At 45.9% G+C, this 20,306-nt stretch overlaps 1 protein-coding gene across 2 annotated transcripts; it reads right to left on the reverse strand.

Moving 5' to 3' along the window:
* Positions 1-13,046: 13,046 nt before the first annotated feature.
* On the reverse strand, positions 13,047-18,528 carry LOC119335924 (very-long-chain 3-oxoacyl-CoA reductase 1-like). Of its 2 annotated transcripts, XM_037607967.1 has the most exons (5): positions 18,143-18,528; positions 17,762-18,050; positions 17,600-17,669; positions 15,064-15,151; positions 13,047-13,533 (listed from the first exon to the last, which is right to left on the reverse strand). In XM_037607967.1, the coding sequence occupies exons 1-5, from the start codon at positions 18,492-18,494 to the stop codon at positions 13,079-13,081; spliced, it is 1,254 nt and encodes a 417-aa protein (XP_037463864.1). In that variant the 5' UTR covers positions 18,495-18,528; the 3' UTR covers positions 13,047-13,078. The 2 variants fall into 2 exon arrangements, with proteins under 2 accessions (XP_037463864.1, XP_037463865.1); XM_037607968.1 differs by lacking the exon at positions 15,064-15,151 and having other exon boundaries at positions 13,100-13,533.
* Between the last annotated feature and the right edge of the window lie 1,778 nt (positions 18,529-20,306).

Genomic DNA, 20,306 nt, shown 5'->3' on the forward strand with positions numbered 1-20,306 from the left:
GCCACCCACCCCCCTTCCCCCCAAAAAAGGGTGACGACAATATAAGTTCGCGCTTCCACGTTTCGGATTGAAATATCTGGCGGCCCCAATTCCAGCCCTGCAAAATCTCTCTTCTCCACCGTCCCCTTCCGCGCCAAGATTGCTCAAATCCTAATTCGCCGCCATCCCTCGAATCGCCCCTCGTCTCGTCTCTTTCCCCATCGTTCCCCACCTCTATGCCGGACGACGACGACGAAGACGACGATGGCGCTTCACCACCGCACCGGAGCTACCTCATCTACGCCCTCGTCCACCGCACCGGGTGGTCCACCGACAATGTCGGCCTCCGCAACCGACGTGCCTCACAGACACCGAGTTCCACCACATCAGGTGCGCTTCACCGATGCCGTCTCCCAGCACACCGAGGCTACTTCACCGAGCACATCGTCGCACCTCCGCCCCCTGAGGCCATTGGGGCTTCACCAACGGTCTCGTCCACCGCATCGTAGCGCTCCGTTGCCATTCAAGATCTGCATCCGTGCATGGCCAGCCAACGCCAGCGCATCACCCTCAATGGCTCTGAAGTGACCCGCACTCTAGCTAGGCGAGCATGCCCAAATGCCAGCCCGAACTAGGTATCCACACATCACTCCCTTTTGCACTGTTTCAACAATGTTTGCATATCCTTTCACTGCTCTCTTAGCTTACACGCCTATGCAACTCTGACTTTAACTCTTATTTCTTCTGGAGATATCATCTAAAACAAGCAAATCCATTTTTTAGCGAAGCATGACGGGGCTACGGGATCTGGTACACATCCTGCACACCCGTATAACCTTGTAAGTATCTGTCCTTCGGTACAACATCAAGGTCGATTCCTCTTATTTGATCAACCATTCGCCCTGTCAAAAATGCAGAGGGGGATGCAAGGAGCACAAGGCCTGCACATCCAAGCAAGTGGTAACATGGACTTGTACATGGAACATCCCAAGCGCAAGCAGAGCTGTAGTGAGCCTGTGCAACAAGCTAGCGTAAGTCCCTGCATTTCATTTAATTCGTACTGGCATTCGTGTATGATTTGTGTGCAGTGACTGATCCACAAATTCAAGTTACCAGGGGCGAACATTTAACTTAAAAAGTACGAAGGCACTTGCACTCCGGAAATCAACATAACTTGAGAAATGTGAAGCTACATGCACTTTGAAAACCAGCTAATGATCCAAAGTAGTTCAGATTATAAACACTAAATGATGCAAGCACCAAAAAACACAAAATGCAACATGGTGTACAAGGACTACAAACATGGTCTGTACCTGCTTGAATTATTCGTTCTCTGGCTGAAAATATCGAAGTGTAATTGCACATATAACCAGTGCGCAAACTGCATATCAATATATCTATCCTGCACAAGTATGCCAATAGTTTCAAACAACAGATTAGAAAAGTATTTATGCTATGTTGTCATGATACAGGAACTTTCTGGTAGATGGCCTCGACGTTTCCTCAAGCTATGAAAATGCACTATAATTTGCTTGTCATCAATGCCTGCAAATCTCTGTCTCTCTCAACATAGTAGATCATCATTAGACACTAAATCCTTCAATGAGCTTGCAAAATGCTTGCATTAGATCCTCTCATTAGACACTATATGTTCATCACCAGGAGCATGTAAAATGTTTGCATCAAATCCTTCATTAGCAGTCTGTTCATTAGACACTTCAGGCTCAAGAACAACATGAGCTTGTATGTCTGCACCAGAAACTTGATTAGATACATCAGATTCAGTCAGTTCAGTATTGATTGGGGGAGTTATAAAATAAGTAGAAATTGGTTTCGTTTTCTCATAGATTCCCTACATACAAGCAGTTTTACAACACCGTCAGGTTTAACTATTGGCCAGAAATTGAAGAGTTGAATTAGATATAATCAGGGATGTGATGTACCTGCTTGTTGCGCATGCTACTCTTGCAAGCTGCGACTGTCCGTTTGCGCAAGCTCGATGTCATGCCCGTGCTGCCGCCGCTGCCTCCCACGTAGGCTACACCCAGGATTGGATCTTCATCTTCTTGTCCTTCTATTTGCTTGAAGCCCGGCGACCGCCCTCCAACGAGGGCGCGAGGAAGTGCTGTGTCGGTTTGTCCAGCGGTGGCTAGGTTAGGAGCGAACCAAACTAGAGGCTGGAGCGAATGAATTGGGATTTTTCCTGCTATCGATCAATATGGGAGGCGCTCGTTTGGGCCGCGAGCCTGCTATAGGGCCTGCCTTGCACTTATGTTATTGGCCCATCCAAATTGAAACATTTTTCTTCATTTTTTACATTGCCTGCTCGTGCATTGGGATGAACAAAACTAGTGTGGGCCAACCTGGACGACTCAAACTAGGTGCACACTTTCCAGCCACCTGAGGCGGCCGCCCATACCAGCCCCTATGATGACGTCGCCCCTTTTTGCGTGTATGATTGGATAGTAAAAAATATTCCAGTGGCGCTTTTGATTTACCCACAGAATGGTTGAATTGCTTGTTTCTATGAACTGAGTTCGCCAATAATGTGAAGGATGCTAGTCTTTTCATCCTATTGTAGATTGCTTAGATCTCGATATGCCAAAAGTAATCGCATGAAATATACAGTAAAAGCCAGTGTGATGTGTTTGGCTACAACTAGTCTGAATACACGTCCTCATATAACATATCAAGGATGCACCATCTTACCAGATTAACCATTCAACTTACCCATGCAGTGTGGGAAGAAAGAAGTATTGGGACTGCGTATCCAAGCAATTGATGTCATGGACTCCTTTATACAACCTTGTAAGCGAAAAAGAAGTTGCAGTGTGCCTGTACAAAGAACTAGCGTAAGTTCAGTTACCTACTTCTCGGAATTTTAGTTAGCCACTTATTGCAAAGTTGATTACGTTGCTTGGCTTAATTTAGTTTGCTACTGATTACATAATGGCACAGCCTGTTAATCATATTGTAGACTGCGCCTATCTATGTGTTTGATACTTACTATTAAGAATTACATGTTTGCCTTAACTTAAATATCTACTTGTTTGTTTAACTGCTTTGCTGCTGCAACAACGGGTTACAATGATGTTAATAACTACTCCCTCCGTCCCATAATATAGGACGTTTTTTGACACTAGCATAGTGTTAAAAAACATCTTATATTATGGGACGGATGGAGTACTTTTCAGCATCCAATTGAAACTCTTTAATTCCTTGTTTGTTTAACTGGTTTGCTGTTATAACTCCCAGTTGAGATGTTTTGCTAACTTCAACTTTTCTGAATCCAATCGGAACTTTTATGGCAAAACAGGTTAGCACAGGATCAAAGAGCGAGGTCCCCATGGACGTTGCATCATCCCACAGTAGTGGCACCGGCCCAATCGTGCATTATGAATTGCCAACTGCTGATGCTCTAGAGGCTAAACTAGTGGTAGAAAGAGATTCTGCTTCTGCACTTAGAGATGAAGTTGACATGTTGAGAAAGCAAATAGCACAATCACAAGCAGTACTCAAGACAACCATTAAATATTTTGTGGATTTCAAAACAAAGCAAGCTGAGACTGACCAGATTGTTAAGGTCCTGAAGGAAAAAAGGAAATTAAATTTCTACTTGGTAAATCATAGGTGAAATGTTCTTTCCATAGTTGAATAACCTTTGTGTTGTCTGTTCATGTAATCAATCAAACCATTTGTTTTACAGATTATGTAATAATTGTTTTTTTTGTTTTTTGGTTTGTAATTTTATTTGAGCACAAGTCTGTATTAATTGATAAGACTCAGAGACATTTCATTTGGATTGTTGTGCCAGACCTACAAATATGCCAATCGGGCTGAATGTGCATTCAGCAATAGTAGTAGTATAGATGGACCAAAAGTGGCACGCATCGGAAAGGGCCAAGATGTTAGCTAAAAAAAGATGTTGTTGTAGCCAAAAAAAAGTACAGCGGCCTGGCTTATGTATGTTAGTTGATATTATTGATCCATATACTCTATAAGTGTTTATATGTCTGTTAGTTCTGTACATTCTTGGTTGATTGACTCGGTATTTGAATCTTGATACATCGCTTGTGTACATATCTAAATGGGAGTACACATTATGCTGCGTGTGACATTTGAGTTGGACATGAAGTGTTCCAAATATTCGAATTCACCTTAAACTGGATACTAGTTTCTGAATTTGAGTATCGGCATTTGTAAACCATATTCATATATGACAGTGGAATACATCTTTGTCGTCCTTTTGAAGATATATAAAAACACATAGAATGATTTATAAAGATTCATATAGGAATACAAAATGGGTTCGAATTTAGTTGCCAGGGTAAACATGGATGCTTATTGTCCCAAAATTCGAAAGAAGCAGCAAAATGTCCACTCCCACGCCGGCTGCCGAAGCCAAGTGTTTGGGAGATGAAAATTACTATCTACCCATTACACGGACAATCCATCGGCCCGATTTCCACTGCTCATAGGGGTAGGTTAGTAACTTCAATTAGACGTGACACGACCGCCTCTGAGCCCATTCCGATACGGTGGGCGTCAAACATGGGCGGCAAAACACATTTGATTCAAGCTCGTCCGAAAGACCTCTGTTTCTCCCCCCATTCCCCATTCATACACGGTGGGCGGCAAAACAAACTCGACTCGGCCGAAATCGATGTAGGCAAATATTTTCAATAGGGGCAGGTTTGTAACTTCACTCAGACGTGACACAACCGCCCTACCTGTCAGCCCCATTCATACACCGTCGGCGCCAACCATGGGCGCCAACCACCCTCTCCTCGCCCAAAATCGCTCTGGGCAAATATTGGTGAGATGCGAGATTACCGTCCTATCCCCAACCGACGAGACGTCCAAATTTTAAACGGGGGCTAAGTTCGTAACTTTCCCATATTTCAGACAGGCGCGTCCCAAAAACATGGTTCCCCATACCTCTCCCTCCATTTTCCCATTCATACACCTTCCATGCTAGAACACCCCATCCCCACACCAGCCTTCGTCCGCCACCCCATCCATCTCCGCCGTCCTCCAGCACATCCATCGCCACCGTCCTCCACCATGCCGGAGCGCCTACCAAGACCGCGTCGTCCACTGCTAGAGATGGACGTTTCTCATCCACAGCGACGTACCAATAGCCTTGCATTGTGTCCTCTCGCTTCATCGGCGCCGTCGTCCTCTTTGTCGGGGCCGCTCACACGACCTTCTCTTCCACCATAATGGGACTTATCCCCCGATGCACCCGTCTACCGTCGCAGATCTGCTTCAACGCCACCGACAGCCATCGCACCCCCGATGCCTACACGGCGCCGCAAGAGAGGTGGTACTTCATATCTCCTCAACTTTTTGATCTCAACCAGAAAATAGATCTTAACTTGGTTACTCTACTTTCTTTTCAGCTCTTAGAATTTAGTTCTTAGTTTGAAGCAAACAATGGATGCTAAATATCATTTCTCTGGTTTGCAGCTTCAAATCTGCCATGCCACAGCCATAATACGGTTTAATTGATCATGCTTAGGGTTTAATTGATCATGTTGGTTCCGTGGTGGTTTCTTTAATAGAAATCAGAGGGGAAACCCTCTTTTGCTAAAAAAAATATGCTTAGAGTTTCCCCCTTTTATGATCACTATAAGATCAGAATACGTGCTTCGTGTCATAATAACACTGCTCCACGCATCAAGCTAAACAAGCTTAGATGTTCAAATACGAATCTGATATTATTAAAACAGAGTTGTTTAATTGGTCAGCAAAATGTTCCTAAATTAGTTTCAAAAATGCATGTTCGCCGCTCGGGTGTGTATCTCTACAGGGTGCCTACGGTGGGCCAGCCCACCCTGGGATTTTGGGTCGTCCCAAGCCCCGATTCCCCTATGTTCTGTTGCGCGCTTCCGATCTCTACTCGCCCCCAGCCGCCTGCCTCGCCGGCGACTTGCCGTCCCCAGGCGGCATGACTCTAGGAGGAGACGCCGGACTAACAGGAGGCCAGGAGCCGCTCGCCCAACAGCGTCACCGCTGTCCGGGCGCGCCGCCGTGCCTACCTTCCCAGTCCGCTCAGGGCTCAGGCGTGCAGCACCCACCAAGCCAACCCGATTTATCCTGAGATACGTCCTCAACACTCAGCAGCCACTCCTCATCACCCATTTTCTAATTGATTCATTACTCATTAGGTAGGACTGTCATTAGGGTTTGTTGTGTGCTCAGTGCTACCTACACTTAATAGTTCAGATGTATTTCTGTAATCTTTAGTACCTCTAAAGTTCACAGGGTTTTAAAATTTCGGCCCTCGGAACAGAAACTAGTCATTTTGGATTGTTGGTCGTAGTGACATTGACCCAGATTACTACTGCAAGCCAGGTTTGTTGACAATTTTACTTGTATTTCTTACTCATTCGATATAATATCCAATTATTCACGTCGATTAGTTGCAAACAATAAGTGCTAGACAAACTTCTTCATTCAGATTTTGGAAGGTCTCTTACTGCAGTTACAATTCTGCATATTTGTCCTAATAAGCTCACAAGTAAATGATTGATTCACTACATCTATGCTTGCCTTGTCATATTTGTTGTCAATATTCTTTTAGGGTGGACCACCCTGTTTCTAAATACTGGAACCGTATACCTGAGTGAATAGTATTTCTCTATGTGATCTCTTCCATCATGTGTGGGTAACGAACACTACATTGTATAGAAAGAAAGTGTCATTTCCAGCTTTTACATAGGTTTCGATCTTTTACATGGAATACAATCTGCCTACTTGCTTTGTGTCGCACTACCAACACTCCACCCTTGAAGCTAAACATTACGCCACTCATAATTGCTTAGTTTATTTGTTCAAATACGAATTTCATATGATTCTAATGTTCCTACTTCAGTTTTGAAATGTGAGCCTGCCTGTTATAGAGACATAAGGGGTTTGTATTTCTGTGTGTGGTCTGGTCAGCACGGTTGGGGAGGTGAACTTTGCATATGCAGGGGTTTATAGGGAGACACTCTCCGAGTTGAATTCGCAATGCATTCCATAGATAATCTAACTACTTTTTATGTTTTCATGAATCTCATATTCTGAACAGCATCATAATGATTATGAGCTTGCGCGCATGAAAAGAATAAGCAGAACAATGCCATGGCTGTCAAACTTGGCATTAAGGGACTGAAATCAAGTCTGGATGCAATGCAATGCAAACGCTCTCCACCTACAGATTCATGCTCGGAATATGATCCTAACAGTGATTCTGGGCTAGAGGGAGACCTAAGTCAATGTAGCTCCCTAGTGGAGGAGTCAGAGGAAGATGCCATATCTTATTCACCCATCAAGGTACTTGCTCTAACTTTCCAAGGTTATTGCTCGCACATATCTTGCAACTGATGCTTTGCGTTGCTTCTACTTTGTTGAACTGCCATTAGCTTAGTTTACACATCGTGTATGTGAATACGCCCTGCCTATCCATTTTCAGTACATATTCCATCTGTCATCATACCATATTTATCCATTCAAATGTTGTTCTTGTGTATCAGACGTTCAAAAGGAAGAGGGCGATTGCTGACCGTGGAGGAGCACAAGCAAAGTATTTGGAAAAGGTAGTGGCACCTGATAAATCAAATAGCCCATTAGGTGTAGTTGCAATATCACCTGACCCACAAAATACCCCAACTCTAGCAGACTCTAGCCCTACTACACTGGTCATTTCTGATGCCCCAACTCAGCAGACCCCAACTGCAGCAAACAGTATGATATGCCAGTTGACATAGCACCAGTTGTACGACGCAAAACCCCCATTCCAGCAAAGAGTACACCAAATCCAGTTGTCAAATCCCTTTTCGAACCAGAGAGAGCCCCAATTGCAGCAAATAGGACCCCTGTTCCATTTCTTCGCAGTTTAGAAGACGAAGCTTATGTTGTTGTCAGGAACTTTGTGCGCATCTTTCCTTCATGCAAAGATTATACCGCAGACACAGAACAATTTCCAGTCTTCCTCCGCAACTTATGTGTAAGTAATGTACTAATGTTATTCATGGTCATTACTGCATATGTTTCTGCTGACAGAAGACACAAGATTTCATTCTTTTAAATAGGCGAGGAGCAAACTGGATTGTGATGACGAGCAAGAGTTGGTTGCGCTTTTCAAGCACTCGTTGATGAAGTATCGTTCCTACCTGAGGCAAGCGCACTTCGATGGCAAGCCTCTGAACGAAATTTCTGTAAAGTCTCCGGTGCTACATTTATCCGATGGTGACTGGAATAATCTTGTTACACATTGATCTCGGCTGCAGCGTAAGGTACTGTCTATGATATCACATGACAATCTAAACTACATTTCTGCATTTGCCTTAATGTCTCACTTGTATGAAAACTGTTAGCAGAAGAACATTCGTTCTCAAGGGACCATAGAATCTCGCAACTATACTGCACGCTGCATTGCTCTTGTGAGTACCTCTTGCCCTGTATGACCATACTTACTTTCATAGCTATTTGATTATGTAGCATCACTGCACATGTTAGCCTCGTAATCATCCATTTGGTGGACATTATAAGATCTGTATGGACTCTTACACAAATTTAGAATCAACCCAATGCTTTTGAAGAGGTTTAGCTCTGCAGTCCTCTTGTAAGGACTGAATGTGGTCTATCACTGTACTTACATTAACAGCTATTCCCTCCGTCCCATAATATAAGAACGTTTTGTATAGTACACCAGTGTTCAAAACACTCTTGTATTATGGGAAGAGCGATTGGTTCATTTTGTAGCATTCTGCATCTTATCTCCCTCGCCCACCATTTACTAAAAAAGATCATATCTATATTTAATCTTACCAACAAGTAGAATACATAGACAATGCCAGTGCAGAAGTGTAGCCCATTGCTCTTGTCAGTATATTTTGTCCTGTAACGCTTGTACTTCCAAGGATTGGTAGTTGATTATGTAGCATCAATCTGCATCTTATATTCATTATCATCTATCCCTTCCAGTATTATCAAATCTATAATTACTCTCTACAAAATGTAGAGTACAGGCAATGCTTATAAAGAAGATTTTGTGCTGAAATTCTTGAGTTATCATTCCCTTGACATGGAGAAGGGCATTATAAAGCTGGTGTTAACTGTTAATGTAAGTCAGTCCTTCTAAAGCCTTTATCCTCAACTGCTGTTTAATTTGCTCATACTCCCTATTGTTTACTGCTGTTTAGTTTGCTGTTTCTACCAAAATGCATGTTCGTAAGAACCGTAAGTTATAAGTTTTACTTGTAAAACCAAATTTCTTATCCATACCATGCACATTACTTAATACTCCCTATATGTATGCTTGGTTTTGTGGATCTATAATCTAGTGTGTGGTGAAGCAGCCCACGTTTGCACCTTGTCATCTCCTGTTTTATCTTACTGATGTGGCTGATGATATGAACAACATGCCATGCACATTATCCAAAATAGATACAATGATTTTCTTTGCCCTTCATCTATGCTTGTTATATATGTTGACATGGTAATCCAGTAGTGTGGTGAAGCTCCCCGCATTATGAACAATGCCAAATTATGCTATTGATATTTTGAACTTACTCTTTATTTTCTAATTTTAAATTGGATAGAACTGACAGAACAGTTATCATCTTTGTTTATACACATGCAAAACCTGTCATCTCTCTGCTTTGTTTCAGGGTGATATGCCTGATGGCATGCACAAGTCTGCTAAAGGTTGTGAGACAAACCCAACATATATTGCAGCAAAGAAGGCAAAACATCTTGAAGATAGCGAGACAACCCCAAAGTCTTGTCTTGATGCAGTGTTCAAGTTACTTGAGACTAACAGTCAGACAAGCTCACAGAATTCGTTGTCTGAATCAGTTCGACTTCTTCAGTCCCAAGTTCTAGCAGAAAGGCATTCTGCAACTCAACTTCGACTTGAAGTCCTATCTCTAAGAAAGATTGCGGAGAACACCAATGAGAACCTCATCGCTAAACAGCTACACCTGGAAGCTATGACCAACATGCTAGGCCGGTCTCACAGCCTTTCTCAGCAGCTTGCGCAGCAGTTCCCCTACAAGGCTAACCTTTCTTGAACTGTCTTGGAAGTGGTCTCAGTTCAGTATTATTTTGTTACGCTGCAATGGTGCCCTGTTTTTATAATCTGCTTCTTCATTGCGCTTTATGATCACTGATGGCGAACTTCTATGCCCAGTGGATGTAATATACCTTAAATCCTTTATTGTATAGTGTAGGTTTATTCTTAGTTACTATGTCGTAATTTCTTTATTGTATAGAGTAGGTTTGTTCTTAATTCCTAAAAGTTACTGCCATCATTCGCTATCTGAAAAAAAATCAGATGTAGTCGACTGGGTTGAAACATTCGATAACGGGCTAGGTTTTTAGCGGGCCACAACTGGGCCGGCCTGCGTCTTTCTTGGGCCCGAATGATTGGGGCCTTCACACATTGCGCCAGGCCCAAACTTACACTGGCCTATATTTTAGTTGGGCCTTTTCTCGACCCAACGCTTAGTTTGGCCCAGGTAGCGTTGGGCCATTAACAGGTTAAATATTGTACTGGCCTGTTACGGCCGAGATGAAACCACGGGCCTTTAGCAGTCCAAAATGCATGTTGGGCCTCAATTTTCACTAGTCGTCGACGGGCCTTCAGCAGGCCGAAATGTAGACCGGGTCGTTATGGGCCCAGTTAGCTCACGGGCCGTTACCAGGCCGAAACATATATCAGGCCTTAGTTGGCCCACTGATATCATGGGCCTTTAAGAGGCCGAAAGCTTAGTACACGCATCAACGGGCCGAATTACGCGTCAGGCCTTTAACAGGCCCAAAGTCATGTTGTGCTTAACTATTGCCACCATTAGCACGGGCCGTTAGTGGGCCCGATGTCCCGTCGGCCAATATATGGCCCATGGGCAGCACGGGCCATTCCCAGGCCGAAAGTCACACCGGGCTGAAATGGGCCCATGTCTACATCAGGCCTCTAACAGGCCGAAAATCACTAGGCTGTAGTTGGGCCCGAATATTCGGCGAACAATTAACAGGCGAGATCTGTCTTCGGGCCGTAAATGGGCCCAAATATTGGGCGAACAATTAACGGGTCAGATCTGGCTTCGGGCCGTAAATGGGCCCAAATATTGGGCAAACAATTAACGGGCCAGATCTGGTTTCGGACTGTAATGGGCCTTTATTAAGCAGGTCGTTATTGGGCTAGCCCACTAGTACCTGATTAAGTTCTACGGGCCTTTGACTGGGCCGGCCTTTTTAACCTATATGGGCCTCTGTTGGGCCCAGCCACGTGTCGACGTACCATAGGCATGTCTCCTCCAATGGTCGGGCGACATCTGGCCCACTGACGGGCTGACAGGTGTTCCCTTCGGCCAATCAGAATTTTACACGTGGATATTTCCCATTGGTCGGGGCTGTTAACGGGTTATCGATCCAAAATCCGATCCGATAGCTTAACGGCGTTCTGTTACGGTGGATGCCACGTGTCGGTCACCCTTGACGAAAGCATTTCTGTGATGCGCGATTTATCGTCATGGAAGTGAACACTTCCGTGATGATAATTTTGGTAATGTCATGGAACACTTCTACGACAGTACAGGTATGACTATCTTGATTCTGTCATAAATTTGTCATGGATGTACATGCATGACAAAAAACACGACCTACTGTGACAAACACGTATTATCACGGAAGTGTATTTTTTTTGTAGTGTCCACAATATTAAACAAAAAGAGTATGAAAATTCATTGCATGACGAAGCAAATCATAGCGATTTGATATTACGAATTTTGATATATTTACAAATTTGATCAAACTTAAAAGGTTTGACTTACAAAAAGTAATACATCTTATATTTTAAAACAGTGTTTCTTTAAGAATTCCAACGACACCAACGATGCAGCAGAAGTGCGCCTAACCCTTCTAGTATTGTTGTAAACTCTAGTATCTATGTACATTAAAATTAAACCTATCAATCTCACTAGCTAGATCCATATCATCCACATATATATCTCGATCGATCCATATCAAAAAGATTAATTATCACATATAATTGATATGCATACCTATATAGCATTAATTCAAGCTAACCTAAACTAGAATCCATTATGAAGATTATCGTATGCCTATATGAAATATTCGTACTTACATATGACAAAACTTAATTAGTAGGGAAAAAAGATAAATGGAAGATCTCTCACCTCGAGCAATGTGGTTTCTCTCGACCGCTGGCGTCGGGTTTGGTGGTGGAGGTGCGGCCGGTGTTGAGCTCGGGGCAGGTGGCGGCGGAGGAGGAAGGTATTTGTAGGCGAGGGGAGGATTGTCGAGGTAGGTGAACGACGATTGTGGGCGTTATGCCTGCATTGGCGGTGGTATTGGAATCCGGACGATCATGACATCGGCGTTGTGTGTGAACAACCGTCTGCCGGCATGCAGTATGCCGCGTGTGTCGTTGAAGGCACACGACATACACGCATGGCCTACGGCTTAAGTATGAACCCGTCCCGGCGCTGTGAACTGCGACAAGCACGACCACGTGGCACCGCTATTCACCGTGCGGGCCTCTAAAACACTCGGCTTTAACCCCCTAATGCCGAGAGTTTTTAAGGGGTGTCACACCGTACGTGGCAGTATGTTGAGGCACATGTCAAAGTGCACCGCGGCGTTCACACATAGTGTAGAGTGGCGTAAGCTGAGTTGTCGATAATTTACACTCGACTATCGAGAAATACAAGGCAAAATATGTTTTTCGTGTAGTGATCTATGGATAGCAAGAAGAACACATGATCATCGTCAAACTCGCATGCAGTTTCAATGACTCCGGTACTCAGTAGCCAGCATGACTGTGTACATGTGGTGTATGTGATATTTAGGAAAGGCAAGTGCTTCTTTAAGAAATACTAGCAGTGTTATTGTCCAAGAAAAAGAAACCGTAAGAAAAGGCAGTGCTCTCCGATAGTTTTTTTGGCAAAACGAAAAATAATCATTTTTTTAAAAAAGGGATGACCCCAAGGCTCTGCATCAGGGAGAATCAACTACCTTTTCCTAAACACTTGTGCAACATTTGCATTGTACGGCTCTTTGTCAAACAGTAAATGTTGAATGCAACTAATTAACGAACGGTGAAGGTGCGGTACGTGGACAAATAATTGCATGTCCTCTGCAAAATACGCTTACATGATTCACTTAATTGGGAGTTCAGTAATTCGAACACCAGAACGCGCGGTCTGTGGAACAGACACATCGTACAAGAACACCAGGAATTCACTTGAGAGTTGTTGGCACGCCGGCGCGACGTCTCGGCGCCCTCTGAGCCACCGCTCTGTGCTGCAGGTGCTCGCGCATGCGGAGCCAGTCGTGGACGAAGTCCGGCAGGACGGTGGCGAGGCACCACAGGAGCTGGTGGCCGAGGTTGGGGGCGCAGAGGGGCGGGCCGTGGCCGATCCAGCGCACCGCCGCACGCGCGTACGCGTCGGGCGTCGGCGCGATGAGGAGCATAAAGAGGCGCCCGGCCCGCCCGCTCTCCGCCAGAATCGAGACCATCCTGGTCGCCACGTAGAACGGAGCCTGCACGAGATAAAGTTAGCGAGAGCGCATTTATGCACAGAATGCAAGTATGACAATGCACCGCGTTATTCTTTTTTTTTTAAGTTCAAAGAATGTCAGAAGCCACAGATGTACACCTCCGTAAAGAAATATAAGAGATCTACACGCTCTTTTATTTCTTTATAGGAGCACTTGAGGACATGTAAAAGATTCTTCTACCATTTTTACTCAAAAATCAGTGTGTTAACTTGAATTTTGAAAAATATTTGCTTCCTTGTATTCTATCAACCCCATATTGTTTGCTTGCAATGTTATAGGCATCTTCTACAATGTTGTCATCATGTCTCTTTATTTATTTGCTTATAACTATCTTAGGGCATGTACAATGGGGGCAGCACCTTGATGCTGCCCCAGCTGCCAACGCGGTGCTGCCCCAGCTGCCAACGCTGCATCACTGGACCACACTTAATTTTTCTTTCCTAGCTCTCTCTCTTACTTTATCAGTGGGCCTTCACACATGCAGCACATTGCTCCCTTCACTTTTGAGCGAGGCGACGGACTCCTCTACAAGAGACCGTTTTACTCTGTGCCTCTCGCCGGCGCCGGCGCAGGTCCGCCTCGTCTCCAGTGGCCCTAGGGCCATGGAAGCGCAGTGGATCATGGCAAGGGCCGGCGGGAGGGCTCCGTTTTTAGTCATTTTTTTAATCTTGTTAGGGTTTGTGTCCTACTCAGGAAGGCGAGACGACGGCGGCTCCCTGAAGATGGAATAAAGGTCTCCACGCCTAGCCCCCGTTCCGGCGGTGCGTCTGGCATTGTTGGTGGCCGTGTGGAGGTGTGTCTCCGACAGATCTATCTTTGATGGATTTGCTCGGATCTCGTGGTTGTTCGTCTATGTTCGTGTGTCTTCGGTTTGGATCCTTCCGATCTACGTTATTTTTCATCAGCGGCTGTTGCTGTTCAGGGGTGTTGGTCCTATGGGGCCTTAGCACGACGACTTCCCGATTGTCTACTACAACAAGTTGTGCCCGCCTGCGGTGATGGAGGGGTGATGACGGCGGCGCGCCTTCGACTCGCTTCAGTGCTTGTAGTCGTCGCTAGGTGGTCTACGGATCTGGATGTAATTTTTATTTCTGGTGTTCGTTGTACTGCCATGATTGAAGATGAATAGATTGAAAGTTTTTCCGCAAAAAAAGAGACCGTTTTACTCTGACAACACTACTTTTTCTCTCTCTCTCTCTTCCACATCGGATGTTTATCTGACATGGATCGGTGGAGCAGCTGTCCACGTTGTAGCATAATTCATGCCCTTAGTGATGTCTCATAAAGACCTATGTCAGTTCTACTTTCTCCTATTGCTCCTAATTTCAGATCTCTTTAATATGTATTTTAAACTCTTTCTTGTCCTTTGGAGTGACATATTCTGTATTTTTTATAATATATACTTTATATTTTAGTAGTCTATCGATTATCAAAGTCTAGCCCAGAATACGAAGGGGCCCAATAAACCCAGACAGAGGTAGTAGATTTTTTATTCCAATAGTTTATACGTACTTCTCCAATAATATGGATTTCTTCTAGTCATTGGACAATCATCTCTATATAGGGAAATAATCCAGGGCCTCATTGATTCACATAATTGCTGAAACACAAGAATAAAAAAGCACATGAATAGAGTGTCATGACATTCATGATTTTATGATCGTTTGATTTTATGCAGGAAAAACATTTGTTTCTTCACATAAGTTCAGAGTGGATGTAAATTTTCCTACAAAATGTAGTACCCTTTTTTTCTAGAATACACATAACCATCCATATCATACATTTACAAAAGCATTTTAAAGTACTGATTTTTTTTGCCATGACTTCCATGAATGTCATTTCATCATGTAAATTAGCAGGCACTCAAAACATCTGTGAAAGTTTTCACAAAAAATAATTCAGATTTATTTTCCATTTTTTGAATTTAACTATTCACCCTGAGTTCAAATGAGCTCAGGATTAGAAAGGGACTTTGTGGAGTATCTACTCCCTAGCTCAAATGCTCCCTGATGGACAATAAAAAAAGTAAACAAATCAAAAAATACTTTTTTTGCCAAACTTCGACAAATGTTTTGTTTGCTTGCAACAATTTTTCATGAAATGACATTCATGAAAATTGTGGCAAAAAAACAAAACAAATCGGTGTTCCAAAAATGCTCTTTACAAAAGCATTGTGGAGTACTGATTTTGTTTTTTACCATGACTTCCACAATTTTCATTTCATGATGAAAATTAGCAGGCACTCAAAGCATTTCTCAAAGTTGGCATCACAAAAAAATGATTCTTTTTCATTTTTACCCTTTTTTTGACCCGAGCTCAAATGAGCTCGGAAGAACCGATTCCAACTCCCTGTATGTGAACGAGCGATCGAGCGACCCCCGCTCCTTCCCCCACCCCTGCATCGCCAACCCTAGGCGACACGGGGGGAAACCACACCGCCGGCCTCCGCCCCACCACCCCACATCCTCTCCCTCCCGCCGCCGCCAGAGGTCCCGTCGGGCAAAGCCTGGGCGGCGACTGCGGCGGCGGGGCCTTCTCCCTCGCGCGCGGCGTCCACATTCTCTACTAGCGACGGCGGCGCATGGCTCGGCGGCGATTCAACAGCGTGGCGCAACGGGATCCCGGCGGAGAGCATGGGCCGGCGGCGATAGCGGAGGCGCGGCCTCTCCGCGGCGGATGCGCCCCTGTTACTGCGGCCAGGAGCTCCGATCTCGCGCGGCCCAGATGGGATTGGGCGGGCCGGCGGATCTGGGCCGTGGCTACAGGCAGACCCGGTGGAGCCTGACGGCGCCTGCTGCTCGGCACCATGGTGGTGCCGGCGGTCGGCCAGGCGACGGCGGGCTGGATCCTCACCGTCTAGCCCCTTTTTTGGTGGTGGTGAGACGGTGGTATGCGCCTCCCGCTCCGCCGACAGCATCCTGGCTCGCCTCTCGTCGGCGGTGAGGTCAAGCTGGCTCCTTGCTGTTCATGGGCGTTGGGGTCGATGGCAGGGCTGGGCTAAAGCCCTGCATGAAGCGGACGACAGCGACGCCCGTGGGCGCCGTCACCTCCTTGGAGGCGTCGTCATGGCACTGCCCGTTCTTCCCCGCCTCGAGCACCAGGGAAACCCTAGGTCCGGCCTTCGGATCGGGCGACGGCGGTGCGGCTGCGTTGTTTCCCTCTTGAAGGCGTCGCTTTGGTGGCTCGAGAGCCCTTGATACTAGTTGGAGTCGGTGTTGTCTGCCGCTGAGGGCGTGGGCTTCCAAGGTGCTATGTACATCGTCCTATGCGCCTCTTGGCCGACGCCCCCCACCCCCCGGTCGGTTTGGTCCCGCCGTCCACTCGCCGACTCTTAGGCGCTACGGGCGGACGGTGCGTTAGCTTGTGCCTTCTTGGAGTGGAATCGGTCAGATGTTCTCATCTTCGGTCGTGACGCGGCTTTGTAGCTCGGTGTACCCCCTCTTCGACATTCATGGCGGGAGGTCGTGCAAGACGAGTCTTTTGTTGTTTGGCAGGTGTGGGTTGTGTTGTAATCCGTGTGGCGTCGTGTTTGTATCTTGTAGCTTCTTGGCGTTGTCTCGACCATCTTTGGTCTCTTCTTCTATGATATTGATACACCTCCCAGGGTGTATCCTTGACACAAATGAGCTCGGAATTAGAAGGAGACTTTCGGGGTGAAGAGACCCGTCCAGGATTTACAATGCGGGCGTTAGGCCCGAAACACTACAAGAAAAAAAGAACAACTAGTCACTAATACGGTAATACCCCACCTACACAAGCTCTCAAGCCTACCTCCCACCGCTCCACCGAACAGACCTGCTGACTGTCAGCTTTTCCCGTTCTCTTCTACCGTAGCAATGACGAAATATAAATCATACGGATTACAATATTCGAACTAAAACCACGATGAGTAAATTGGAATGGAGGGAGTATGATCGAACAATGAACGTGTATGAAAAGTTCATAAGAATTAGAATCCTCCAATTTTTGCATGGAAATCCATCGAATCAAAGGGACTCTCAGATGAAGCTAACTATGCGTCGAACATGTAACGGGCAATATATATTACCTGGCATTGCACATCGATCCCTTCGCTTCTGTACTCAACGTAAAGGCTCCTGGAGAACTGCGCAACATACCTGTTGGGAATGAACCACTCTCACAGTCTCGCCTGTGAGCCCACAGGAATTAAGTTTGCTCGACCGAAATGCTCCGGTTGTGTAAGACATACCGTTTGGTGGCGGCGTACATGGTGTAGAGGGGGAAGGAGGGGATGGCCTCCGACGAGGCTGAGCCCATGTTGACGACGGCGCCCCTGCCCCGCTCCACCATCCCCGGCAGCACCGCGGCGGTCACCTCCGTCACCGCCCACAGGTTCATCCGCATCAACCTCACACAAGCCTCCACGTCGGCCTCGTGCAGGTACACCGCGCCCGGCTTCGCCACCCCGGCGTTGTTCACCAGCACTCCCACGTCCAGCCCCGCCACGGCCTCTCGGAGCCGCCGCAGCGCCTCGTCACCTGCCGGCGGCGCCCATAATGAGAGTGATGAAGCGACTCGTTGCTATTTGCTCCTATGCCGAGCTTGAGCAGTACAGTAGAAGTTTAATTACCTTGGGCGGTGGAAACGAGCGAGAGGTCGAACACCACGGTCTTGGTCTGCACGGCGTGGTGAGATCTGATGGTGTTGGAGATCTCCCGGAGATTGTCGGCGTCGAGGTCGACGAGCACGAGGTTGAGGCCTCGACTGGCAAGCTCCAGTGCGACGGACCGGCCGATGCCGGACGTCGGGCCGGTGACAACGGCCCAGGCGCCGTAGCGGCGGCGGAGGTCCTTCGGCCGGCGTAAGCAGAGCGCGAGGTAGGCGAGGAGCCGGAACGAGACTGCAGAGGCGTAAAGGGTGCCGAGGAAGGCCAACGAGAGGAACCATGCTGGCGCCGCCGGCTCTTGCCGGAGGAATGACATCCTCTTGCCGTCTCACCTTTTTCTTTTTGACACCTCGCCGTCCTCTCTCTTATTACACAGCGTGCATTTACCACGGCTGGTCTGCTGCCAACTACCAGCTGGGTACGATGTGCACTTGGAAGTACTCCGTTTAAAAACGATGGAACACATCTCCAATGCAGTTGTTTGTTAACGGTTGAAAAACCAAAACAACGATTGCAATATTTAATTGTATGAAACATGAATATAATATAAGTGAAATAATAGATGGAGTGGTGGCAGGTGGCTGCGGCGGCCTCATACCCGGCAGACGTCCTGGTTGAGGAGTGCGCCGGACTGGTGGGTGCCATATAACCGGCAGGCGTTCTGGTTGGGACCTCAGGTCTTAAATGTTAGGTTTGTCTGCGATGTTTGTTTGGTATTAGGCCCAGAGTATCATCATCCCTTCATCAACTAGATAGGAGTAGCGACAGATGTTGTTTAGACGGTGACTTTAGTCTTACTATTGTATGACTTTGTAAGGTCTTGTGTGAATAAATAATAAAGTGGCTGCATGCATTGTCCAGATGCAGAGGACGGGGGTCCTCCTCCTTTTCTAAAAACATATAAGTGAAATAACGTAATATATTGTAAATCTGTAAGAACATATTATATATTGTATTTCATTCGTAAAAATATATATATTATATATTGTATTTATTTATTGTTTAGTCGAAAAATATTTGGACAATAATTGGCATAATATGGGGGTGGCTAGGTATCGGGTGACTAATTATGTAATTTGGGTCAGTCATTTTCTGTGACAACCACTAAAGAATGAAGGGTTAAATTTGTGACCTGCACAGGGCGACACCCGTCATTAAAATTAAAATCATCGATATATGACTGATTATTGTGACTGGTTATCTACATTAAAATTAAACCTATCTATCTCACTAGCTAGATCCATATCATCCACATATATATCTCGATCAATCCGTATCAAAAAGATTAATTATCATATATAATTGATCTGCGTACCTATATATCATTAATTCAAGCTAACCTAAACTAGAATCCATTGTGAAGACTATCATATGCCTATATGAAATAATCATACTTACATATGACAAAACTTAATTAGTAGGAAAAAAGGATAAATGGAAGATCTCTCACCTCGGGCAATGTGGTTTCTCTCGACCGCTGGCGTCAGGCTTGGTGGTGGAGGCGCGGCCGGCGTCGACCTCGGGGCAGGTAGCGGAGGAGGTTCGTATTTGTAGGCGAGGTAGGTGAATGACAATTGTGGGCGTTATCCGTGCATTAATGGTGGTATCGGAATCCAGACGATCATACCACCGGCATTGCGTGTGAACAACCGTCTGCCAGCATGCATTATGCCGTGTGTGTGTGTGTTGTTGAAGGCACACAGCGTACACGCATGTCCCACGGATTATGTACGACCCCATCACGGCTTTGCGAATTGCAATGACCACGACCACGTGGCACGTCTATTCATCGTGCGGCCCTCTAAAACACTCGGCTTTAACCCCTGAAGGCCGAGAGTTTTTGAGGGGTGTCACGCCGTATGTGGCAGTACGCTGAGGCACATGTCAAAGTGCACCGCGGGTTTACACACGGTGTACAGTGGCGTAAGCCAAGTGACCAATTTACACTAACACTACTAGGAAAACCCTAGCAATAGGGCGGGTATTTTGCCTATCAGTAGCGCGGGACGACGCGCTACTGATAAGGCGCTACAGCTAACGTGTAGCAGGAGCGCCTGTCGTCCCATGCTACTGCTATACATGGCTAGCAGTAGCGCGCTCTAGTGCAGAGTGTTGTTGCTAATATCTG

Source organism: Triticum dicoccoides, chromosome 7B (genome assembly GCF_002162155.2).
Source record: "Triticum dicoccoides isolate Atlit2015 ecotype Zavitan chromosome 7B, WEW_v2.0, whole genome shotgun sequence".
NCBI classification, from domain to species: Eukaryota; Viridiplantae; Streptophyta; class Magnoliopsida; order Poales; family Poaceae; genus Triticum; species Triticum dicoccoides.

Bases quoted from the DNA above. Each gene is read 5' to 3' on its own strand.
- LOC119335924 (XM_037607967.1), bottom strand. From the start codon at position 18,494: ATGTCATTCCTCCGGCAAGAGCCGGCGGCGCCAGCATGGTTCCTCTCG. The intron at 18,051-18,142 runs GTAATTAAACTT...CGCCGCCGGCAG, and splicing joins GCTCGTTTCCACCGCCCAAG to GTGACGAGGCGCTGCGGCGG. The intron at 15,152-17,599 runs GTAATATATATT...CTTGTGTTTCAG, and splicing joins GGATCGATGTGCAATGCCAG to CAATTATGTGAATCAATGAG.